At 40.5% G+C, this 26,944-nt stretch overlaps 2 protein-coding genes across 2 annotated transcripts; one reads left to right on the top strand and one right to left on the bottom strand.

The window, feature by feature from the left end:
• The first annotated feature begins 3,606 nt into the window (after positions 1–3,606).
• fam222bb (family with sequence similarity 222 member Bb) lies at positions 3,607–10,039 on the top strand. The gene is made up of 3 exons (XM_084064897.1): positions 3,607–3,731; positions 5,966–6,094; positions 6,210–10,039. The coding sequence occupies exons 2-3, from the start codon at positions 6,013–6,015 to the stop codon at positions 8,267–8,269; spliced, it is 2,142 nt and encodes a 713-aa protein (XP_083921023.1). The 5' UTR covers positions 3,607–3,731; positions 5,966–6,012; the 3' UTR covers positions 8,270–10,039.
• A 2,682-nt stretch (positions 10,040–12,721) lies between these two features.
• LOC311049924 (transient receptor potential cation channel subfamily V member 1-like) lies at positions 12,722–25,655 on the bottom strand. The gene is made up of 15 exons (XM_084063851.1): positions 25,357–25,655; positions 24,697–24,845; positions 22,020–22,172; positions 21,270–21,413; positions 20,853–21,157; positions 19,738–19,914; positions 19,126–19,281; positions 18,920–19,015; positions 17,246–17,316; positions 16,710–16,875; positions 16,560–16,626; positions 15,834–16,162; positions 15,018–15,136; positions 14,538–14,647; positions 12,722–14,438 (listed from the first exon to the last, which is right to left on the bottom strand). Exons 1-15 carry the CDS (start codon positions 25,521–25,523, stop codon positions 14,359–14,361), a joined length of 2,289 nt encoding a protein of 762 aa, XP_083919977.1. The 5' UTR covers positions 25,524–25,655; the 3' UTR covers positions 12,722–14,358.
• Positions 25,656–26,944: the final 1,289 nt, after the last annotated feature.

The following is a 26,944-nucleotide window of genomic DNA, read 5'->3' as shown; positions in this document are numbered from 1 at the left end:
AACAAGGCTCTGCAATGCTTGCATAATATGCACCCCATGAGATCCATTCTTCATCCTCAAGGTTGTCTTTCCCCACAAGGTGTCGGTGACTCTCTCCAACCACTGGGAGCCTTCTTCAAGTATGTTGTTGAGAGGACAAGAGGCTGGCTGAGGATGACTGTTTGTATTAAGGGCAGGAACATCAGTTTGGAGTGAAACATCCAGATCCATTGTTGTGTAGACAGCTGGAAAGGATTGTACATGCTTCTTCCCCATCTTAGCTGGAACTAGGATGTGTTAGTGAGATTGGCTGTTTGTTGGTCATCTGACGGGAAGTGCTGCTGAATGCTTATGCATGTCCCGTGGAGGGCTGATTTTGCTGTTGTTGACGATGGGTTGAGGTCAATGTTGTCAAAACCACCATTAGTGAAGACACCCTTAACTGCCTGAGGTGGGACCACCACACCAATCTGCTCCCACTGATTGATCACTGTACTCAATGTTTTCAAGCGATCACATGATACACCATACCTCGCTTATGCATGGTATCCACCTGGTGTTTACTGCCAGTATGCAGGTGCAGATTCATTGCCAGATACAGTGAAGCTGTGGTTCCCTTTCTCTTATGTGACAACTAACACTACGGACATTTCTTGGATCTGCATTTCACAGAGTTGTAAATGATTTGCTGCCCAATTGATGTAGCAACCTGGCACTTCTCTGGTTCAGGGGCTGGCTGGTCAATACCTTATCCATCCAGAAGCATCTTTAGGAACAATTGCAGCAGGGGAGGGATTGAATCAGGGGGCTGTGAAGGAACCTGTAAATTATTGTTTCATCGGAAGATATTCTTCCCGGAGGATTTTAGCTGCTCTGAAGATGATGGAGACATCAGTAAATGTGTTGCTTTTCATGCCAACAACAGCTTTCAGGTCATCATCAAACAACATAACAGGGACCAGCCATGATCTAGTCGCACAGATCTGATGTCAATATCCTCTCGAAGGCGCGTGGTGTTACATTTAATAATAATTGATTGACTCAAACAATTCATTGAGGACATGTGCTCTGATGACCTGTGTTGCCTTATTTTCTGTCGTGTCACAACGGCGGTTTCTGCTTTTCTATAGAGCCTAGTCAGGCATGCACGATGATGCACTGCCTCCATAGCTACCATGTCACCAGCAGCTGGTTTAGCTAACAGGCACTTGTCTCCCAGCACCTGAGCACATTATTTCACTTTTCGATCCAATCCCAGGGTGGAAGCCGTCCTTAGTTCCTTTCTGTTGCCAACTTCACCACAGAAGAAACACGGTGTGGTTTATTCACATGAGGATGATGATGAGCATGAGAGTATAGCCTGTGCAGTGAACTTGCCACCACCATTCATGCACTGTGTTTTTACTGGGCTCACAGACTCTTCATGTCTTCTTCTTGCTCTGTCCACTTTTTGATCAATAATGGCACAGTTAACCTAAAAAACATTCTGTATTCAATGAGAAAGTAATACAAACCTCAAATTGAACCTCAAAGTGTCTCAGATTTTCTGTCACCTCTGATTTAATCAAATTGTCGCAATCCCTTGTGCAGAATTTATGTTTTGTGGCAGCAACAGGTGTAACTCTCAGGTGATAGCAGTCAGACATATACACTTACAGTCAGACAGACACTAATCTCTCAAGACAGATTCAGAGCTCTGCAGCTGAATCTGTCGGGAGCTCCTGATACAACGTGTATAGTTAGGAATGTTAGGAATGTAAACAAAGACACGTAGACCGGAAGTGGAGGGCTGAGGGCGGACCTAATGGCCACCATCCTGTTATCCACATTCTATTGGGAGGTCCCCCCCAGAGTCAAATCTTAAGGAAAAAAATAGCAGAGGGTGCTGTTTTTTCCTTTTTTTGACTGGGTTCCTAGATTGGACAGACACACATAGAGCATATGGCATGTGCATAAGAGGTTGTACTTCTTAAAGTTTTTTTTATAGGGGGAAAATTTTAATGTCACTTATTTTGTTGATGAAATGTGCATATTTTACCCCCATTGTGAGGGTAATGAGAAAACTATTGGGTTTTTTAGTCTTGGAACCTATGTAATTGTATTCCTTGGCTCCAGAAATGTACACTTTGACACCAATATTATCATCATAGCCCTAACAGAAGCAAAGATATGGGCTATGCTGTATTGCTGTGAATGGTGGCGGCCATTTTTTAAAACACAAATACTTTAGAAATGACATCTTATCTAGTTTGTGTCTTTGGATAATTTATTTCCTATTCCCCTAAGGTACTTCCATGCCAAAGGGAAAACTAAATTAAAGTTTTAGAGGGGAAATAAATGGAAAGTTACCCGTTATTTACGTATTTTCTAATAAAATTTGGATATTTTACCCCTGTTTTCAATGGCAATAAGAAAATGATTGTTTTTTTTGCCTGGAAACCTATTGAATTGGATTATTTGACCCCAAAAATGTACACTTTGACACCAATAATATTATTATAGCTTTAACAGAAGCAAAGATATTGGTTCTGCTGTATTGCTGTAAATGGTGGCGGCCATTTTTTAAAACGTGTATATTTCAGAAATGAAGGGTGATCTAACTCGTCTCTTTCGATAAATGTTTTCCTATGGCCCTAAGGTACTTCCATGCCAAAGGGGAAACTAAATTAAGGTTTTAGAGTGGGGAAAAATGGAAAGTTACCCTGTTAAAACAACATTTTCCAATTAAATTAGCATATTTTAGCCCTGTTTTCATGGCATTGAGAAAATGATAATTTTTTTTTGCCTTGAAACCTATTGAATTGGATTACTTGACCCCAAAAATGTACACTTTGACACCAATATTATTGTTATAGCTTTAACAGAAGCAAAGATATTGTTTTTGCTGTATTGCTGTAAATGGTGGCGGCCATTTTTTAAAACATGTATATTTCAGAAATGAAGGGTGATCTAACTAGTCTCTTTGGATAAATGTTTTCCTATGGCCCTCAGGTACTTCCATACCAAAGGGGACCTTTGCATCATGAATTGAAGTCAACGGCATATTTTTGGGTCCTAACACCTCCACTACCCCCCCCCGAACTGTTTACTGTACATATTTTTATTTTTGAGTACTACTCGTTTATATGATGTTTTTGCATAGTATTGTATATTATTGTTTGTCATTAAATGTTTCGATGAATTGAATACACTATACACAGGACCCCAATGGAAACATAGTCATTTCTTGTGTTTAATCCTTTTAGCATCCTTTTGTATAAAACTGTATTTTCTGTGCTTTTTTTTTGCAAACTGTTAATAAAGTATTCAATCAATCAATCAATCAATCAAACAAACAAACAAACAAACAAACAAACAAGCAATGTGACAGCTCTGTTAAACACAATGCTGTAGTACCCCCTCCAACATTATATACTTTCCACATTTTCTTTAAAAAAATATATTACATTTTGACACTTGCTTTGGCAATGTAAACGTATGTTTTCTCATGCCAATAAAGCTCCTTTGGAAAAGAAGGAATTGAATTGATAGGAGAGAGAACCACTAGTTGTATCGGTACAGGCGTCCAACACTGATACCTAAAAGGCAAAACAGCTAGGTCCTCACACAGCGCATGCTCCTTACTCTGCTCAAGTTGCTGCCGTAGTCAGCAGCAGCAGCAGTACGGCACGGAGAAAGACCATCTAATGAGCAAAATAACAATAACTGTGTCTCGACAAAATGAAGTTCCCTTACTCTTGAATTTCTGACAAGTAAGTGTTTTTGTTTAAAGCTTTCGTTTCCAAATATTTGTATCATTGTGTGGCTATGATTAAAGGCTAGCTGTGTTAGCCAACCAGCTGGCCTGGTCACCAGCACAAAGAAGCGTCCACTGCAGTGTTGCCAGGTTTTTTGAGAGAACGAAGCAACCGGGTCTCGGAAAACCAGCCCAAAAGAAGCAACTAGGTCACATTTAAAGCACCATTTTATGGGCTATTTGAAAATAGACTATATATGTCTACAAGCTCACAACGTGTCGCGAGCTTGTAGATCTGTTTAAAAAAAACTCTTGGTAAAAACTGGAATATTTTTTAAACAATTCCAACACAAATGCTCCCTGCATGGCCTCAAAACATTTTCATGACAATATTTGAGAACCACTGGTTTAAATAATAATTAAAAACATTGGAAGCAAGCCTAAATAGCAAGGACACTTTAGAAACGAGACCAAAAAACCGCAACCACCAATATTTACAAGCAACTTTACAGAAAAACAAGCCCAAAAGTCGCTTATAATAAGGCGACATGGCAACACGGGTCCACTGCTGCTTATTTATTGTGCTTGACTCGAGGTAACCCCTTTAATGCTGAGACCAAACCCTGTTGGCCTATTAAAGCCACATTTCACCGTTTGAGTTTCATTTCACAGAAATGGACCATGTTCTGCTATGATACCAGGTTCACGTTTGTTTGACCAATTAATCGCCATTTGAATGAAATCCCAACTAGCTAATCCTACATTAACTACAGCCGGGTTTGGCTAGATCGGCTAACGTTACTTAGCTACAGACTTGCTATCTGGAACTTGGCTAGGTTTTAATAATGTGATGATACGTCACACTTAGTATCGGCTGGTTTTCAAAGGCCTTACAAACACCAACTTATTTATAATGGTCGAGGATGTGTGAAAGGATAGTTATAGCGTACATTGTTTACTCTGCATCCCTTTGATTTCATACTTTATTTAGCACTTTGCCCCCCAAAAAAGCACAAAAGTACAGTTACAAAGGGATGCTAAATAGGATTAAACCCAAGAAAGCACTATGGCTTGTCATATGGGTCCTTCTTTATTATGGATCCGACTTTAGGGGATTGAGTTTTTGCATCCAAACAGGGAGCCGAAGCGTGTTATCTTACAAACGCAGTCTCATAGTTTTTCCAACAGATTTTCTCGAAAATCACTTTGTCAATAATAATAACTTAGGACAAATTTCGTACTGTGATAATTTTATAGTTGTGTTGAATGTCGGATCTCTTTACAGTCCAAACTGAACTGGGGTGTTGGCTACTCACTGTGATGGAAGCATAACGTTGCTTTAAGCAACATCACTTCAATCCCATTCTGTCATGTACAGTCATGACATGTACAGTCACATAGCTGCTGAATGGAATGGCAAAACATCCCAGCACATACGGTGACGTAGTAGAACATGGCTTGCAGTTATTTTAAATCGTCGCATTCAAACCACAGCCTTATCTTATTTCATCCAGCCAAATTTGCAATGACTGTTATGGTGTAGGCCTCATCCATGTCAACCAACTGCAGCAGCTGAACCATACTGAAGCTGACTTTAATTTAGCCATAAAATGCAGCATAGGCCTACATGAATTATTTTCTCTTATGCATTGTGGGATTCGTTGTTAGGTTGCTGCCACCACATTTAATGCTGTGTTAATTTCAACCATACAGAACCATGGCACTCTTTCTTTATGGACTAATAATAAACTAATGTGCAATCAGATTGGGGTTATTTTGTTTGTCCAGTTTTGTGTCTTGGACATAATATCACTAAATGACTGCTGGCTAAGAGGCTATGATTAATGCAGGATATTCACTGGGTTAAAGACATGGCTCTGAATGTGCTCTTGCATAATATGAACAGCCTGATTATACATTGAAGAGGATGAAATTGCTCTTTTTTTCACTGTCTGCTGTTGGCACAGCCCCATAGGAAACGGAGAGATTGGAGAAGTCAGCTGGTGGTTTTGTAGCCTGCTGTCATTTTGACTGCCATTTTATTCCACAAAAAGAAGCCATTCTCCATCTGTCTTAGCTCTTTACTAGCCTCGGGGTGTATGTATAAGTGGCTTTATACAGAAACAAGAACCCACTGTCATTTGCAAAAGGTCATACAGTAATGCATGTGGAAAAAAAGACCACATAAAAGCAATTTCACACCTGGGTGTCTGTTTATTTTCTCACTTATTTCTGTTCTTGTCTTCCCAGTATGGTGAGGAGAGAGTGTCTCATGTTGCATTTAGTGGTATTGTGACATGCTGGCCTGTCTGCCAGCATCAGGTGACCCTACCAGACAACTTCTCTCCCGCACGCAGATGAACACTGGACTTCAGAAATGTAAGTGCTTCCTTCCACCATCTTGTGGTCATGGTCATATTTCCACTGTAATGAGTCATGTCTTTATGAGTCAGTTTACACAGCTGAACATTCCTTGTTATCTGGCTCATTGCAGGGGAAACTACACAGAAAATGAGATCTGCCAACTATCCAACTCCAGCAGAATTGGATGCCTATGCTAAGAAAATTGCCAACAATCCTCTGACCATCCAGATCTTTCCCAACAGTGTCAAAGTACCTCAAAGGAAGCACATTCGCCGCACAGTAAACGGTCTTGACACATCCTTGTCCAGCCAGCGCCACAGTCCCTATCCCTCTCAGGTCAGTGCCAGAGCAGGCCTTCTGGCCGTCCTCCGTGCGCCAGCGAAAGGCATTATAAAACATTCGGACGGCAGTCACGTGAGACTACTTCATAAGTCCATCATGAATCCTAACAGTGGCCCATACACCACTCAAAGCACTTTAAACCTGCCTCAGCCTGCTGGTCATCTACAGGGCCCTTCTCAGCCTCAACCCCAGCCCCAGGCCATGGCTGCCCAGAAGCAGGGCATGGCGCATCCACAGGCATTACATCAGCAGCAGCAAAATCTGGCTCATCCAATGACTTTGCAGCAGGCACAAAGTGTGCCCCATCAACAGTCTTTACAGCAAAGGAATGTGGCTCACTCACAAGCTCTGCAACGGCAACAGAGCCTGTCCCAGATGCATGCGTCACAACAAAAGCAAGGCTTGGGTCATCCACAAGGCCTTCAGAGACAGCAGAGCTTGCCACACACCCAGACTCAACAGCAAAAGCAGAGCCAGTCATGTTCGTCTATTGTGCCACCACAGCAGCAGCAGCAGCAGCAGCATCTTTCGCATTTGCAGACACTGCAGCATCAGACCGGTCCTCATCATCAAGCTTTACTACAACCACAAGGAGTGACTCAGGATCTGCGGCACATGTCTGATGGAGCCCAGCTTCCAAGCCTGCAGCAACCCCAGGGCCTAGCAGGGCCACAGCCCCTTCCACAGGCTGGGAATGCAGGACCACCGGTCGCCCCCAACAGCCTCCAGCAGCAACCCCTGCCTGGTGCCTACGGCTCACGGAAGCTGCCTGACGCAGATGCCCCACCAAACATCACCGTATCTACCTCCACCATCCCTCTGTCTATGGCATCCAGCCTGCACCAGAGCCGCCCTGGAGACCTGAGCAGCATTGTACACCAGATCAACCAGTTCTGCCAGGCGCGGGCTGGCGTTGGAACCACCTCGGTGTGCGAGGGCCAGATCGCCAACCCCAGTCCCATCAGCCGCAACCTGCTTATCAATGCCAGCTCCAGGGTGTCTTCTCATCACCTGGCTTCAGGCCCTATGCCCACTTGCATGATGGGAGGAGGCCTAGACAAAGCCCCACCTCAGGGCCCTGCTGCTGTTGCTCCCCAGCCACAGCATAACCTGGCTGCTATGAACAGTATGTCTGCCTATCGCACAGATGCAGAGCAGCAGCAGCACATGCAACAGCAGCAGCAAATGCAGCAGCAGCAAATGCAGCAGCAGAAACAACAACAGTTACAGCAACATTTGCAGCAACAGATGCAACACCAACAGATGCAACAGTTACAACAGCAGCGTTCTTGGGCCCAGCACCAACTGGCCCACATGCAGCAGCCAGCTGAGGGAGCCCACCCTTGTAAAGCCCCAAGGAGAGAGCCGCCTTCGGGGCCTGGATTTCCTACCCGAAACCTCAGCTATCCGCATAAGCTGCCCAGTGCTGCCCAGTCCTACCCCTTAAAACACCAAACAGACAAACCACAGTCCATGTCCCCTGTCAACGGCCCAGCAGGCAACATGTCATACAGCAATGGTCACTACATGCAGCCCCCATGGGCTGGCATCCCAGCTACATCCAGTAACAATGCTCCTCAGGACCTCCCAATGCACTTCCAGGGAGGGCAACCAAGGGCATCTGTGGACTGCCATCCAGGAGCAAAGTATAGGCCTGCTGGGAAAGCAGGGCCTCCTGGCCAGTCCAAGCTGACACAGGGAGCGGATTACCTAGGAGGGGACTACCAGATTCCTAGCTTCCCAGAGCAGAATCTGGGTGTGTTGGAGAAGATGCACCGCCCCCCCGGTCAAGCCCAGGAGCCCAACAATGGTAGAGGTGTCCACGCTCATCACCCAGGCTATCGATAAAGCATGAGCACATCCTCGCTTGGTTTGTGTTGATATTTTGTCACCTAGATTGGAATTACCCATTTGTCCTAAAGGATGTTGCAAGTGATCAATTTGAACGTATCCATAGTTTTATTGCTTACATGCTTGATTTCCCTCTAGTTTATTTTTTTCAATGGTTCCTCAGGTCTTAACATTATGTCTTACCTAGGGCTGACCCGAATGCTTCTTTGAAATGATAATCGACACCAAAATCAGTAAACGAATGCTTTATTTTACATAAACTTGTAGACTTAAAATGACGTGCGCTGTTCACTAGCTGAATCAAACCCCTATCTAACACTAACCACAGCTCATCTGCTACCAATATCTAACTTAAACAAATGTGGTTTTCCAGCCATGTTGCTAGTGTGTACTGTGCTTCCGGGCATACTGGCTCCAGCCGCACTGCAAGATAAAGCATTATTTTAACATTAACTAAACTCCAATCTGTGAGTTCATTTTAAATTATACGTTGTTATTTTATCCATCTGTATGTTTGCTTTGGTTGGAGACACTCTCCCCACTGCTATGGTGAAATGCTGCTTTGGTTGTTGTTGCACCACCTGTACAGCGCCAGCATTGTACAGTATGTATTTATACCATTGTATGTTATTTTAGAGTCTATTTAATTTGCATTAATTTTACCTGGTCGACCCAAAGTGACACTACATGTGCCGCCGTCTGTGCTGCTGTTTGAACATCATTGCAATTATCTCTGGCTGTCAGAGAGGGCAATAACACGTGCAGAATTCCTGGATTGCTGCTTAAAAGTAAAACATTTACCAGAATCTGTTCTGCAGGGTTATAGGATTGGATTAATGGGTTTCACATTCTGATTCATGCATTCAAATGGTCTGTTATTCAAAACAGGGGACTGCTGTTCAGTGATAAAAGACCATAGAATGCCTTAATTAACCAATCACAATGAAGTATTCAAGTCCAATCTTCAAATGCCTAAAAGGTGTTCGGGACAGCCCTAGTCTTACCGTTGCATCAAATGAAGGGTTTTTCACAAATTTGCATGGATGTGCAGCTCTGTATGTTGTTCAGAAACTTGGGTCACAGCTGCATATTCATATGATTGTCACATTTCTATTCTGAGGCTAATTACAGAGCTGTGCTTTTCTCTTGCATTAGTGGCCTTCCCACTGCCCAAAGGCAAGATTTAGGGTTTCCTTATGTTGAATTTTCATTTGCTATGAGTTCAGCCACAGCCTCAACAGGATGGTTGTGTTTTTTGTCCAGAGACTACCACCTCTTTTTGAGGTCCACAGCACATCAGTTAAAAGTCCAGCTCAGAGCTGTGAATAGTAACTGGAGCGGCATAACAGGAATTCAGAAGTGGCCACAATGTGTCAATTGACAACTCCGCATTACCTGTGGTCTGACTTTATGCTACAGGAAATAAACAAAGCCGGCAGTATAGTGAACAGTCCAGCGCTTTGCTTGGGGACAATGATATCCCATAATCTTGGGCCAATTCTTCCCCTTTTCTCTCCCACCATTATCAGGTATATGTTGTGTATGCCCAGATGTTATATCAAAAGTGCTTCTGAGGTATTTGTGTTATTGCAATATTTGTTTTGTTACTTAATGTAGATTGTTCCTACTTGAATTTTAGGGAGGACTCAAGTGTTGAGAACCAAGAAAATGTAATGTTATGCTCAACATTGGCATAAGGGAGCAGAAGGCCTGTAAGGAAATGACTAATGTGAAATGGTATTACTATAAAGGTTGATTTTAAACAGTTATGCATTTATTCTATACATGATCATGTGTGAAAACCAAATTGGTCACTTGCAAGCATGCAAGAAAACAAATAATGCAACATGGGGGACAATTAATTTCCTCCCCAAAAACCTTTGCTCACAACTTCACTGCTGTATTGGAAGTGAACTGAATAGGCGTGACAGTTATGTCTATGTGGCTTGTGGTGAGCGCATCCTCCACTAACACTAGCCTTACCCTGTGCTGTATATCTACTACCTACAAAGTAAACGTAATGTCCAACCATTGTATGCAGGTTAAATCTAGCTAGATTGGTCTAGCATGTATATCAGTCTATTTTCTCCTCAAGTTCTTAGTCTTGTTGGGCTGAAGATGTCTGGGCACCCACTGTTCCATTCTCCTCTTGAAGCCAAGCCTTGTTGGAAAAAGCCTTAAATGTTACTCAAGTTACCCTCATCTAAACCTACATCTTAACTGTCCTTGACTTTATCTGTCAAGATTGGAAGAAAGTTTGTATTCAAATGTGTGACATGGAAGGTAGTTTGAACAATTGTCTCAGCATATGTTAAAAGTCTGATTGTGAGGCAGTGGAGATGGATCATTTGAATGGAAATTGGCAAATGGCAGAGCCACAATTTATGTGGACCATATCGTAAATTATGAGGGACAATTGGTTATTGTTGTATGCAAAATCTCCCAACTTCTGTTGCCTCAGGTCTTGCCTGTGTCTAATTGTCTTGTACGAGGGTCATTTTAAGTGATAAAAATATCTATATATAGTATTTAGCAGAGTTTTCTAGAAGTGTAGCATTGGGCTGTAGCAGCGATTTTTAAAGTATTTAGACTGTGTCTCTTTAGTTATACCTGATTTTAAAAGGAATGCCTGATTTAGTTTTCTTAATTTATTTTATTTCTATGGACCACTGCATCCTGAAGCCATAGGTGTTTTCCGCGTTAGGTGCCATAAGTAAAGCAGATTGGTAAAAATACAGTGTAACTGTCTGTACTGGGTTAAGAGGTTTGCAACGACAGTTTATTCTCAGATCTTTCACAACACATACCATTATTCCTCTTTGAATCCTTCTCAGAACACATTGCAGGTCCAAAGGGGGAACGATTGGTGAGATAATGCACCATCTCCAAGGAAAGATACATGATATTCAAGACATTAGCTTTTTCTGAATTTTGGTCTTATTATTGATGGCAGTAGATAATCTTTCTTTCTGGCTCTCATTTCTGATGTGCCTGCCTGCCCCTTGAAGCTGCTATTGAATTTAATCTTAACACACTAGTGTGGAGTTTGTGTGTGTGTGTATGTGTGTGTGTATGTGTGTATGTGTGTGTGCATAGTAGCAATGTTTGAGGCTGTAGCCGTGGAATAAAGTGACTATGGTAGGTGTCAATAACCTCTTGAGATGCAAGGATTTATGTTGCAGGACAGGTACTACAGTTAACAGACTAAACAGAGGACTAGTTGGACCTGTCCTGTTGTTGAACTGCCATGCTACAGCCCTAGGAAGTCAGGTTATACAGTCTCTCGTTTCATATGAAGTGCCTCCACTGGGCTAAGTATGGACAATATTGTGTATCTATGCTTGCTTGTATGATGTGTGTGTGTGTGTGTGTGTGTGTGTGTGTGTGTGTGTGTCAGGCTTAGGTACTTGCACACAGGTGTGCACACTCGCAAAGGTGCACTAAGTTAATCTCTGTTGGGGGACCAAGCTACTTACTGTAACTACTGATACTGTGTCATGGACTGATGTCCTGAGTTGTGCCACGATTCCTAGACACTGTTGGGACATGTGAACTGTTGCTGCTGACTCACTGACCAAAGTGACCCAAGCGTCCCTCTCTTTTAACCACCCTGGCCCAAAGCCATGACATGAGTGTCATGGGGACATGTTCTCTTGTTCTAAACAAAGTGTGGTGACATAAACTGGGGCTGCCGCCCTCATCTGGACCGTTTTTAAAAGCAAGCTTGTGAAATTGTGTTAATATGATTTATGAGGATGTGAATCAAGTATTAAATAAAATCTAGAATGAGTTGTTCCTGTCGCCCATAAAGGCTGCAGCCGTTCCCATGTGCAAACGCGCACAGTCTTGAATTCAAAGTTTATTTTTTTGGTTCAGATAAAAACACTAAGTTGATTTAAAAAAAAGTGGAAATGTTTACCAGTAGGTGGTGTTAGGCACTGTAAGAACCTCATGAGCATCTGCTTGAGTACACTGTAAAGGGTCCTCTCACTTAATGGAGATGGCAATATTCGCTGGGGTACAGGTATATAACGACTCTCTCTACGCTTATTTTTACTCCGAGATGTGATTGTCTTTGATTCATGAAGCTCTATCATGTCGAGAGTGGTGGTGTTGTTGGGGAACTCACTTTCCCTTCTTTGTGGAAGTGTGATATTCAAGTTTGCCTATCCTTCAGGAACAAAATGTCTTGCACAAACATTCCCCCTAACCAAAATAAAGTTTGCAAATGCAAAATGTTTTGTTTCATGTGTTACTGTGTTTATATAGAAAGAAAATTGGCAATGTATGGACTTTTGATCATGAGCCAAATCCTGCTTGCCATCACTATGTACAATGTCATTTAATAAATTCATAATTCAATAAACTGAGTAACCTGTTACACAGTGAAGTAGTTTTTACAAAACAAGGATATATGAAGTTAAGACATGAAACAACAGATCAAAAGTATATGACAAACTATATAAAGTAGTTTCATAGACATAAATATGGTGCAAGATTTGAACACTTTAAAAAAAAACTGTTATGGTTTATTGATCAAAAGTACAAAAATGAATGTCTCACAAAGCAAAAGATCTGAACCATGTGTTTGAGTATATCATCTGTCGGGTGGACACCTCATATGTCCAAAAGTTATTCTTCAGGATTAAAATTCAAAAACGGCAAAAGTAGCAGATCTGACAAACAAAGCAATATGAACAAAGACCCCAAACATTGCCATAAAAAAATGGCGGTAGTTTTGCCAGGTTACATGAAATACAGTATAGTTAAAGTGATTTAATAAAAATCAGTAACCAGTAAGGAACAGTCTCCAAAAACAAACAATCGGAGCACCATGAGTTGAATATTCACTATCTTACTAATTCTACCTTCTTTTATCAATTTTCCATTCATTATCAAAAGTCAACTTTAATCATATTATTACACATACTGTAAGAGAGGAATTCTAAAAGAAAATTCTATTTCTCCCCTGAGCATGCAACACCTCTGCCAGGGGACCTGGGTTTGAATCTCAGGTAGGACATGAAAGTTACAGAGTGCAGCTTTTAAAGTATTTTATAATCATTTGCAAGAGTATGATTAAAATATTAAAGTTAGGCATAAGTGGCTCAGGGGGTGTCTTGCAATCTGAAGGTTACCAGTTCGATCCCTGGCACCTCCTGGCTCGGTGTCCTTGAGCCCACTTAACCCCACTTAACCCCTAACTACTCCCGATGAGCTGGTTGGTGCTAATTGCTTCCTCCGCCATGTATGTGTATGAATGGTTGAATCTAATGCTCATTGTAAATCATTTAGGAGAAATGCACTATTTGCACCGTTTATCATTTAATTGACCATTTATATCCATCCAGAGATATCTACATTTTTACAGTGTGGCTCCTAGGGGCCAAGCCATCTAGAAGAGGGTGTGTGTGTGTGTGTGTGTGTGTGTGTGTGTGTGTGTGTGTACATTCGTCCGTCCGTGGCCAATCTCTAGCAAACTGCTGGACCGATCAGCGTCAAATAATTTTTGCACGCAAGCCAAGGACGTTTTTTCCACATATTCTGAGTATTCTTTTAATTGAGGTAGGTTTTGGACGCCGATGGCCTAGTGGTTAAGGCGCATACCACTTAGGCACTAATGCAGCCTGACTGTGTCCCGGGATCGATACCCAAGCCCGACAGACCGTTGCTGCGTGTCACTCCCTCACTCTCTCCCAATTCCCGTCAATGTACACTGTTCTATCGAAATAAAAGCAGAAAAAACCCAAAAATATATTTAAAAAATATGAGGTAGAATTGGTTCTAACATGACAACTGAAATCCTCATGGAAGCCACGCCATTATCAAACCCCCATCTAGTCACACAAAATCAGCATTGAAATGACTTAAGCCATAGGCACAAAACCTTTTATACATGAGATCCTAGTTCTAATGTATTCACAATGTCTTAACAGACCTGTCCAAGGTGACAGAATGAAACATAGTAATTCACATGGACAGCCAACATGAAGACAAAGCAGAAACTAGAGGCCTGTCCCCTAAAAAGTCACTGCCTTTTCTTGGATGCTGCTATCTTAAAGGTCAATCGTTGCTTCCTGATGAAGTCAGAGAATGCCACTATGTTGTGGGTGGTGTGGTCTGGGGGCAATCCTCCGCAGAAGAGGACTTAAATTCCACAGAGGCCCTACAAATATATATAAACATAATGAAAATATAATATGTACATTTTGTATTAACATGAAAAAAACAGTTGCTACTTGCCAGTGAGTTGTTGTAACCCTACCTTTATGGTCAGAATCCTCCTGGGGACAGATAGTGACATGAGTTTCTGGATCTTCTTGGTCGATGATTCCCAGATTGGAACGCCATTTCTTCCAGTTCGTTTCCTCCACCCTGAAGTTTGAGAAAGCAGCTTGTTTGTAATATATTACTTGGAACATGAGTGGTTCTTAATTATCATGAATTGCTTAAAACTGAATATTTCTATATTTTTGTTTTGTCCAGCTCTTTTGAGTGTTGGATGTTAAACGGACCACAATGGAAACAAGCCTTTTTAACTTGTACTGTTGTGCTTTTAAAAAAGTAACCTTTAAAATATTCAGCCAATCAATCAAATTCCAGTCCCATCGCACCAAATTACTGCTAGCTTTTGGGTGAACTTAGTCTAGAATGACAACCAACAGTACTCTTGATCCCTAGCACTGGAGTAGAAAACTACTACAGTGTTATATTCTCATATTACACTTGACCTGAGATGATTTACCTGAAAAAACGGCACTGCTGCCGACCTCTGAACCTTAGTGTCTTCACCACTCCAGAGGACAGTCTGTTCCTTAGGCTCCTGGGCAGGACCCTCTCCAGATCCAAAATGGTAAGGGCCCTCTGTAGATGCAAAACATGTCAAAATCAAAAGGTCTTCTATCTCATTTAATGGAATTTCTGAGTTGATTAAAAATGTTACCTGGCAATATTGTTGCCCTTTCCTGAGCCCATTCCCCTATTATTTACCAGTATTTATGATAATGTAACATGGTGTGACTATTTATAAGTACTTATATAAACTTCATAAGCTCCCACAAGAGACAAGACAACACAACAAGGTCTTTGTCAGGTGCAACCACAGGCAAGAGGAGGTCCAAAAGGGGGCTAGCGAGCCTCACTTCTCTAACTCAATACTAGAGAGCTCCACATAGAGAGGTAGCTTTTGTATAACATACTGAGCAACTTTTCGCATTTGTGGCACTCTCTTTGGGCAGAGTGACCGTGCTTTTGGAGGTGGGCTCTATAAAGCAGTGGTTCTCAAACTTTTTCATGTCAAGGACCCTCAAATGTATATGTATTTGGCCGCGGACCCCACTTTGAGAACCAATGATAGCATTGGTTGTGTGGGGACGACACTAGTCTCAACATGCAATTCCAATGTGGGGTTGATTGGACATTCCATTCATTATATATGATATATGATTTTTTAAAGAAATAAGCTGTTCAGGTGACTATGCCATTAAGAACGACACCAATACTAACACTATTGCTGGTGTTTACCGAAAGCACATGGTGCTGCATCAAAGCCTTTCTGTACCTGTAGTTTCCATATATTTTCACTGTCATTGGAGATCTTCTCTACTGTGTTTCCCATCATAGCTATGAGCATGTTGAGCAGCAGTATGTAGGTGAGCACGATGTAAGAGATGAGCAGTATGTAGAAAACCTCCTTGTACTGCACTTGGTCTGTAAACTCAAGGTCTCCCATCCCAATGGTGAACTTGAAGAGTTCCAGTATGGTGTAATGGAGGTTGTTGTAAGTTGGACGTTTGCACTCAAATGAATGGAGACCGAAGTTCGACCTTGAACGTGCCCCCGTGCCATTTTCACTGGGTGGAGGTAAATCCTCTATAAGAGCAACAACAGCTATAAACAGGGGGAAAGAAAATCAGAAATGTTCATTTGGGAAAACATCTGCCACATGGGCATACTTTATACGTCTTTCTGTATGGGCATACTCCATAGAAAGACGTTTTGTTACAGAAACAAGTGACTAAAAATTGTGAACAAGTGAACAAAATTAGGCAATTATTACATTATCTTCTTTTCTTATAGTGTCTGCCAAACATAGTGACTATTGGGAGTGTTGTATTTAATTACTCCACTTGTGTTTATATTTACTGTAAACAACCAAGGCAAGCGCTGTTGTAGACCACACATATTTCCCCACGCTTTCCCTGTAAATTTCCATGCGTTCAGGCCGTAAAGCCAAAATGTACCCTATGTGTTTCAAGTGTTCTGAAAATGACCAGAAAAGCCTTACCTGCAGAAAATCCTAATAGGAAGACAACATAGACCAACAGAAAGTGCATCATGTCCCCCAGAATCATCTGTAAAAAAGTTTTTTTTATTGATCCTCAGTATCATAAAATGTAACTTTCACTTTATTTTACCCAATGTACTCAATGCTTACTCTTTGAATCATGACACTGTACATCCCCATGGTCTTGGAGCCTCTCAAGTAGTAGAGGACGTTGATCCAGGAAAGAGCCAGTGAAATGACCAGAGGTCCTACGTACTCCCTCCTACCACAGAAGTACAAAACTGCACAGAACAGAATGAGTGTTGCCTGCAAGAAACTAAAGGGACAGACGGAATTAACCAGTTATAACGAGACAATGTCTTATAACAGCCAGTGTCAAAATGTGCCACACAGTTATTAGACCCCATCTTGTTTATTTTGGAACTCAGTTTTTAATTAAATGATTTAAAAATGTGTGAATGAGAAAAGGACTTTGATACTCTATATTACACACCTATTTTGTATTCCCTGTGCAATACATACCAGCTGTTTCCAAATTAGTAAAATGCTTAGGATTGTGTGACAAATTATGACATATAACATAGGATACAATCTGTAGGCACTAACATGTATGTGTTTTATATTTTATGTCATATATGGTTTGAAAACAAATTTCAAAATATAAGGATTTTTTTAAAGATACTTACAACAGAATGTCACTGAAGCCGTCCAGATAAAGCGCTTTGGGATTTGGAGGTTTTCTCTTGAAATCAATGATCTGTGGATATTAGAAATACAAGGTGTGGGGTTTGTACAGGTTTTTGCCAGTCACTACACGGAGCACCAATTTGGTGCCCTAGGCTAGATGTTTCCTGCCCCCCCACCCCCAATAGTGTAGTCAATTCCATACTCGCACTGAAATGACAGCATGGCTATACTGTATATTCCATGTTATTTTGATCTTTAAAACAAACATTTAATAATAAGGAATAACAAGTAGTAATGAATAGGCGAATTATAGGCTAATACTAATATAAATAAGGATATTACACAAAATACAAAAACAAACAAAACAATGATTTAAAGAATCCAGTGATAAATGCCATAAGGAGTAATTATATAAATAAGGATATTGCACAAAATACAAACAAAGTTGAAAACAAAACTAGGATTTAAATAGACTTAATACCCTAAACATACATGCAAGTAATATTACTTAATTCCTGTTGGGCTTTAAAGGTTTTATTCCCAATCAGAGGAATCGCCTGTTAAGCCACGTTTCGCACACACGGAGAGAGAGAGAGAGAGAGAGAGAGAGAGAGAGAGAGAGAGAGAGAGAGAGAGAGAGAGAGAGAGAGAGAGAGAGAGAGAGAGAGTGTATGGGGGGGGATCTGATGTCTGTTGTCAAAGAGAATATAACTTTTGTGCTTTAACTGCTGCTGTTGCAGAGTTCACACACTACAGTTGTACTTGCTGCTGTCAGCTGCATGTGCGTGCAATGTTTTACTGTATTACACTGTACCATTGCCGTTCATACAATAATACACCTGTCACACTGTACACAGTACGTACTCCCCTCTGTGCTGCCAGAGTGAGATAGATCAGTGGTTCTCAAACTTTTTCATGTCAAGGACCCCCAAATGATATGTATTTGGTCGCAGACCCCCATCTCAAATATTTTGTTCCAGGGACCCCCCAGAAGCAAAGATTTCGGTTGCAAATGTTCACTTAAAAATATATATGTAGTTCAAAGGTTTGCACACATTTTCACGACTTTTCAAAAATAGCAGATCTACAAGCTCATGAGCTTGTATATCTGCTATTTTTGAATAGCCAAAGTATAAAATAAAAATTATTGTGATGCTAAATTAACACATTTTTAACACATCACTTTGAGAACCAATGAGATAGATCACCGGGCAGGCGATCACGTGAAGGAAGAGAAGGTACAACAAACCCTCAGTGTTAATGCTGCATGTAAAAACACACTGTTGAAAGCAGATCAGGGACGAGTTGATCACTCATCCCTTGCTCTTGCACTCTTCTCTTGCAATTGCTTCTCTTGTTCTAGCAGTTCAAACAATGGCATGTTTGTTTCTAGTAGTTCAAACAATGGAAACAATGTTCCATTCTTCAGAGATTAGGTTAGGTTTGGTTGGCCAGATGATTATGTGCAGAATTGGTCTACTAGCTGTACTTCAACTTTAACTTCAAACTAGTAGTAGTAGTAGTAGTAGTAGTAGTAGTAGTATAGTGTAGTCAATAGTGGTCTGTAGTAGTTAATTTGGTATTCTAAGATAGACTGACTGCTTAGTAAGCACAGAACTGATGATTTGACCCCAATGTAATGTGAAAGACTGGACCATTTGGTACATTCTCACCGCTTTGCAGAAAAGGTAGACGGCACCAAGGACACTGATGACCTCTCCAGTGCATCGAAGGTGCTCAAGTGGGTTATTCTCAACAGGAAAGGGTGGCTGTAATTCAAAATGTCGGGAGGCCTTTTTAAAACTGATTAAATTGTCAACAGATATTTGCTATTGTTTCTCAGCTCATCTAAAATAACTGTGCTGTGTTTTTGTCTTACCTGTCCTTCCTTTCTGTAGAAGGCCACTGTGGTGAAGATGCCCAGATATATCATGTAACTCAGGAAGTTAATCAAGAATATCTTTGCGGCAAACCGATCCCATTTCTCCTGTAGAAGACTTTGTAGAGGCTCAATCTGAAGCATCTCATGACGATTCTGAGGTTTAAGGTTCAGACAGAGCAGACAAAACTCATCTACTGAACTTTAGGGGTTCAAACACAGATTATATTAAACATTCTTAGATTGACTGTGTCAGTCAATCTTAGTAGATTGACTGACACAAACAGAGTTGATTGACACAACATGGGTAAAATTAAGATTTAGTTTTTCCTCGCCCCATCTGGCTTTCCTGTTTGTAAGCATCATTATGGGAAAACTGCTGGAGGTGATTGGGTCAAAAAAAAGTTAGAATAGTTTTTCCTCTATATTGTATATTCCATATTGCATAACTGTATTTTCCATCTCTATCTTTTTCTTTATCTTCTTATTTTTTACTTGCAAATATTGAACTAGATTTTCAGGCTGTGAAGCGGCCTGAAAATCTAGTTCAAGGGCGGGGTTTGTTACTTGTGCCCTACACGTACCACTTGTTTGTTTTGATTTAGTTCTTACCGGAATCCCACTGCCGAAGACTATGATCTCCAACACAGAGTTGTCCTCGGTGGTATCAATGGAAGTCATGTCATAGAGTGATGAACGGATAGGTCCATACACCCATTCTGTGAACTTCCTGGAGAGTGATCTGGTCTCCTCATCCACAAACTCACGTTGCAGCATGTGTCTGAACAACTATTGGCAAATGAGAAATCGGAGAGGCAGATTTAATCTTATGTGACATAACGTTTTCCCACATTTCAAGACACGTAGGCTACTTGGCAGGCATCTGTGTGATCAGTTCAAGTAATTACTTGACACATTCTAAAAGACTGGTTCTAAACTGCAGTCCTGGGGACACAAACTACGACTAAATTCTCTTTCAAGGCATTCATGGGAACACACACGGCATGACCTCGTCAATTTGTAGCGTTCCTACCTAAAACACAATTATATGATATCTTACAGTACATTGCAATATCATGGCAGCAATGCCACTTAGACTTGAATGATTCTGATAGTCTTTGTACAGTTACAGACAAACTAAAACTATTTTATTTTAACTCTTATTTTGTATCAGTGAGGGTAATAAAAAAGTCTATTTCATGTTATTTCGCTTGCCAATTATTTTGATTGTATGTTTTACACTTTTTGAAATATTGTATTCTTTAATTTTATAATGTAAGTCAAAGGGGCTCTAATCAGGCTGAACCCGTGGCCAAATTTGTTCATACATCATAATAATATGTCATTGCTGACGATTGACATCAAAGTTTTTTTTTTCGAGATCCACATTGGTGCCACGCTATTCCCATGTAAATCCCAAGACACACATGATAAAATGTTGTACTTTTTCATCATAGTGGGTCAAATAAGGTTAGTCCATTTCGTTAAAAGGAAAATTACAACACTTGTAGAACTCAGGTACTGTAAGTACCTCTGGAAGAGCCTGTGAGGGCTAAAATGTGTGTATTAATTGGGAGCATCCATGGTGTTACAAGTCTCAGCTGTGCTGTATTTATTCCAAAAAGCCTATATTCCAATATTTTTTTGTTGTTGGATTTAGACAAATAAAATGAAATAAAATAGAATAAAATAAAATAAAATAGGTTCTCGCTTTATAACAAACCTACCCCAATCTTGCCCATCTTGGCTGCTAACTTCATAGGGGTCAGCCCATGGATGTTTTCAATGGCTTCCAATCTGATGTCATCTTTCTTCGCAAGTTTGGCGTGTTGAATAAGAATTTCATCGTACATGCTCGAAATAAAGGCAGTAGTTTCTGGTGTGTTGTCTGCTATGGCCACCAAGGCATGTAAGACAGTGTTTCCTTGGGAATCTGTGTCAGTGACATCGGCACAGCTGTAAGGGTTATCCAAGAGGAAGGATACCACATCCAGCTGGTTGGTGCAGGCTGCCAGCGACAGAGGAAGTTCACCTATTAAAAAAAGCAAAATACATAAATGAGTTTTCCTTTGAGGTTATAGGCTACTGTACATGGGTAAACGTAAAACCTTAGTTGAGGTTATTGTCAGTACAAAAGTACTCACCAAAATAAAAGCCTGAGGCCATCCGTTTATTATTCTGGAAGAACAACCCATCTGCTTTTGCTTGCACATCTGCTCCTTTCTGGACCAGGAGTTTAACATGTTCAAAGCTTCTTCTCTCGATTGCAATGTGCAGGGCAGACTGACCTGTAAGTAAGGGTACCAAATAGGAGATACGATGCACATTTCTCTTATGATTACGAAGCATAAACTGGCGGTTAAAAAGTAGGCTACTAATTTATTCAAGTAGTATGAAAATAAAAGGCTGCCTACTAATCGACTACATTTCTCAGGCATTAGGAATAACAGGACTACTACTAATCTTCCATTACACATGCGGCCACTGCCCGGCGGCAGCCCTGGCTCACACTGATAACAAATGTAACCTCATCTACAAATGAATCTTATCTCAGGAATGTTAGACGGAGCGTGATGTGCTTCAGTGGGAACAGTGAATCACGTGATTTCCTAGTTTTACATGTATTGTCGCGTAACATTTTCACAACACAGACTGTGTTGATATAATTAAATATCATAAAGTACACGATAGATACAGAGTGTACTTTATGAATGTGAGGAATTATTTAAATAAAATAACATTTTGTCAGCATACAATGAAATCATATGGTTTCTTCACACCTTTGATTTTAAAGTGGGTTCCTTTAAGTGCCTCAAATGGTTCTATAGCTCAATATATGGTTACATGGTTAAGTAAATTGTAAATTAGCAATTGTTTTCTACTTGTTTACTAACCTTTGTAGTACACATCTGTGTATGATGCGTTGACAAAGTTTCCCAAATCTCCGGTTTTCTCTGCTATGTCAAGAAGGACCTCAATGGTGTCATTCTGGTCACCTTTCAGATTCAGCAGAGCTTTCAGAAGTGCTGTTTTCCCATTTGTTTGATCTGAAATAAACGTTAATAAAAATCCAAAAGTTATTTGAATACGTCATTTCATACACAGTGAGCTTCAAATAAAATGTATACAAGAATACATCCAAAATATACACATTTCAACACAAATGAAGTACATTTTGGCCAATTCCAGTCCCTAGAGATTCATTACCTTATTAATAACTATTAGGAGAAGTGGGCAAAGACTCATAGACATTGCACACAGACACAAGGGATCATTGGAAATCAATGGGGCCAGTGCCCAGGGGCCCTTGACTACCAGGGGCCGTTGGGCAGGCCCAATGACAAGTTATTAAAATGTATAGGTTAACACTCAAATACGTAGGCCCTTCTGCCGATACAGTAAAAGGTCCTTCCTATATGGCCGTAAAAGATACCCCAGCCCTCCTTTTTCTTTTTCTTTTTACATGCAAAGAAATATCTTGCATGCTGTAAACTGTAAGGTAGACTGTAAACCCTTTATGATAACATGTTTTAAAGATAATTGGCCCAGGGGCCCCAATGAGTCTTAATCTGTCCCTTAACACATAGTTAATACAGGATGAGTCTAAAAGCTGGTGGAGATCTGCAACTATACAGAGCACACCATTTTAGTTAACTGTATTTGATCATTCTCAAGCTCGGGTGGCACAACCACAAACTGTATCCAAAAGTGTTCCCTGCAATTTTCATTAAAAATAATAATAGTCCAGACACCGCTGTTAACTCCCACTGTTTATTGCAGATAACAGAGGTAGCTAACAACAGCGTGCAGACTCTATCATTATTTTAATGCTGATCTTCTGTTTGTCAGCACTTGATCACCAGACTGGTGATGGAGCATAGAGCATGCTCTCTGATCCTTATTTGTTCCCCGTGATTTATCTTGTTTCGGCACACAACTTTGATGTATACAAACTTGCCTTCTCTAGATGAAAACACTGTCATCCTTTGTAGTCATTGAAGAAATTAGCCCTTAGGGCGATGTCCGTTGGGAACACATGCCCCTCCGGTTATACAATACGGGTTGTACCCATTGTCAGAGTGCTAAGTGCAGGACTTGGAGGCAAGTCTATGACGTCAGCACTATGACGTCATATATATGACATCAGGGATCCTCATATATGGGGATAAAGGTTCTCGAGATATGCGAGCGCACAGACATAGACAGACCCACCAAGATTTTGTGCATTTACTGTATAGATAGAAGATTGTAAACCGTTTCCACAAAATTGTGTATTTGCATTGGCAAATAAAACGTAAAAGCAGAACAACTATACTTCACCTTTCCAGTATAACTGACGCTATCACTGGTCTTAAAAGCAGAACAAATGTGTGAAACATAGGTGCATTGTTTCATGTAGAGGACAGAAACAAAGTGCTGCAATAAATGGGTTATTTCAACGTTATTTCAAACAAACAGATGGGTTAGTGCTAATTGATTGGAAGGAAGGAAACAAATATTTAGACCTTTTCATTGTAGATTATTAATGCATTAACAAGATGAGGTCTAATAATGGAGTGACTTCCTTGTGGATCTCAAACTTCATGTGGCCAGTCTGTGACATTAGTTGTCTGACGACTAATGTTTGGTCAAGGTTTCAGCCCAAAATGAATATTGAATATATATAAACAATGTCACAATAACGTGATTTTGTTTGGAGGGGAGTTACTTGCTTGGCTTAATGGCAGTGTGCAAAAGAATCCTGGCAATAACCGATACAACGGTTTGTGAGATTAGCCCTGCCTGGACTCACAGATACACAACTGCTCCTGATGAGCAGGAAGTGCCTTGCATTGGTCTAGTTGACTAGAAAGGTATATGGTATAAATTCAGTCCATTACACTCATTTTAACTAAAAGTGTACTTCACAGTAATGTAATTATTAAAACTCACACTTTGCATTTGATGAGTTGAACAATATTTATATTCATGGGTTTTACATTATTTATATTATAACATATATTTTTATATTATATTAATACACTTAAAGGGGAATTTTGGCCCATGATTTTCTTACCTTTTCTATGATGTTATGATATCCTAGGATGAATGGTACAGTAGAAAAATGTCATAACTCCATCCCGGGTCAGCCACCGGAAGTCTCGTTCACGAGATTGAAATCTCGAGATTGACATCTCGTCTAGCGAGACTTCCGGGCGGAGGGGCGCATTCAAGACAATCACGTTGCATAGTGTTCTGTCACTATGAACGTCAGATCTAAAAAAAAATAAAAAAATAAAAAGCTATCAAAATATGCGATATAGCGCAAGGCCTATTGGCGTGCAACTGTGGCGGACCCGGGATGGAGTTATGACATTTTTCTACTGTACGTTCATTCTAGGATATCATAACATCATAGAAAAGGTAAGAAAACCGTGGTCCAAATTCCCCTTTAAACACCTTTTTTTTGTGAGTAGAGGAGGCAAGAAAGAGAGGGAAAACAAGGGGATGACATGCAACAGGTCCTGAGCTGGATTTGAAATCAATTTAGCAGAAATCACCAGGCAAAAATAATAAAACAGTCAAACTTGCCTGTGAATTCTGGGCCTGTAAGACGCTTCATTTGAACTCGCAGGTAATCAAGCAGGCCAATGAGCTCATTCTTGTCTCCTTTTGATGCAGCCTCAAAGACCCTTCCCATGGTAAATGCACCAGTGGAATCAACAGTGGTGAAGTTTTCACTGCAACATAGATGAAGATATGGTTCATCACCAACACAAACCAACAATTATGACACTATAAAGCCCGATTCACACTTGAATGATGGTGTACCGTGTCGAAAATAGCATATCTACAAGCTCACAATGTGTTGCATCCACAATGCGCTGTGAGCTTGTAGGTCTGCTATTTTCTGACCTATACAAGCACCTTTTTGATTTCTGTTAATGGAAATACATTTTCACCATAATACAAAAAAACTAATGAACATATAGGCTACACAGGAGACAGGATACCTTTACAATGCAAGCTGACACTCGTTTACCTGTAACTGGTTACCTCAGTAACCTGATACTTTGCATTCTTAAAGCACAAAAATGTTGTGTGTGTTCACTGAAAACAATCAAACTGCCTTAGTCTGTGGTGTCTACGGTAAATCAGTTGCATGTAGTAGCCTTCTTCTTCACAGTAAGAAACAAACTATTATTTTCCAAATATAGCATCATTCAATAGAGTTTTATGTACTGTACTTACCAAGGAGTTACAGCCGTAACCGTATCCATTGGACTGGGACTCATCTTTGGATGTTCTTTACTGAGCAGCCAGCCCAGACCATCAACCTGGATGTCCTGTTCTCCTTCACATGGCTCTTTACTAATGCCACTGTCAGGCAGATGTCCATCTTGTGTAGAGTTGCTCATTCTACCCAAGCCTTGGAGGTGGCTGTAATCGGCACAGCCTTTCCACCCAAATGCTATGAATTCTGCGCACAGTTACTGAGTGTGTCTTTTGCTGGCAGAGAAATTGTGCAGGTGTGCATGAGCGTAATAGTGCTAGGTGTAGGTGTGCTAGATGTGCTGCTGGTGCTATGTGTAGGTATATATGTTACCTTTGTTATGCCCCTCCCTCTCCCCAGAGGGCACATATCTCCATGAACAGGTTTTATAACAGGAAGGGACTCTGAGTGACTGTAATTGCACACTTTAAGTGTCAGTTCCAAATGGTTGATGATCCATTCCAAATGGTTCAAAACAGTGGTGTTCAGTAACTACACTGTAAGTACATTTACTTGAGTTATCTGCAATTTACTTAGCCTAAGTATTTTAATAAAGTATTTATTTTCTTATGACAAATATTGTAATTTTGATTCCACTATACATATTTAGGAAATGCAAAAATATATTATGAATTAACCACTTCTGCTCTATTTAAAGAATAGTACAAAATAGCCGCTCTAGAAACTCAACGTGTCATGATGTGATGCACTATGAGCTTTTCTACTCTCACTTTTTTTTCTGTGTCGAAATGTCAGCTCAGCAATGCATTGTTATTAAAAAATACTTTTGAATACGTAAGTATTTGTAAAAGCATGTGCTTTTGAATACGTAAGTATTTTTGTACTTTTGAATACTTTACTACTACTTTGATTTTTAAAATGTAACCCAGGTTTCAAAAAGGTTTGTGTCACTGCTGTCTGTGTGTCACTGACAGAGACACACACACAGTCACACACACACACACACACACACACACACACACACACACACACACACACACACACACACACACACACACACACACACACACACACACACACACACACACACACACACACACACTCTCACTCACTCACTCACTCAATCAATCAGTCACACCAGTGTTTGCAATTGCAATCACAGCCACACCCTAATATAAAGCAGAGTCAGTCTGCAGTAGCAGAGTGAGGTGCACATCACTCTGGGGCTGCTGCAGGTCTGTACTCGTTTCCAAACAATACTCACATTTCCCAACTTTTTACATTTTGATCAAATTACTAAAAACACTTCTTGTGGCTTTTAGAATTCAACCCACTGATCGCAAACTGGCTGCTGGCACAACCTGCTAGCTATGACTATGAATCTGATTGAATTGGTGAGTGAAATGTTTGTTTCCCATTTGAACCAAGTTGGTTCAAATGTTTGTTTTGTTTATTGAAATGTTTGTTATAATTTGATTGTTTTTGGTTGGAATGTATTATTTTTGAAGTTATGAAATGCTTGTAGATAAGCTGTTTTTTAGTTGATCGATGATCTTGTAGATCTGCTGTTTTTGTTTCGTATTTTAATTTGGCCTTTTCTATGAC

This window comes from Gymnoscopelus microlampas (genome assembly GCF_963454915.1).
Source record: "Gymnoscopelus microlampas genome assembly, chromosome: 8".
Taxonomy (NCBI): Eukaryota; Metazoa; Chordata; class Actinopteri; order Myctophiformes; family Myctophidae; genus Gymnoscopelus; species Gymnoscopelus microlampas.
The sequence above is the reverse complement of the archived record's forward strand: the minus strand, read 5'-3'. Positions and strand labels throughout refer to the sequence as shown.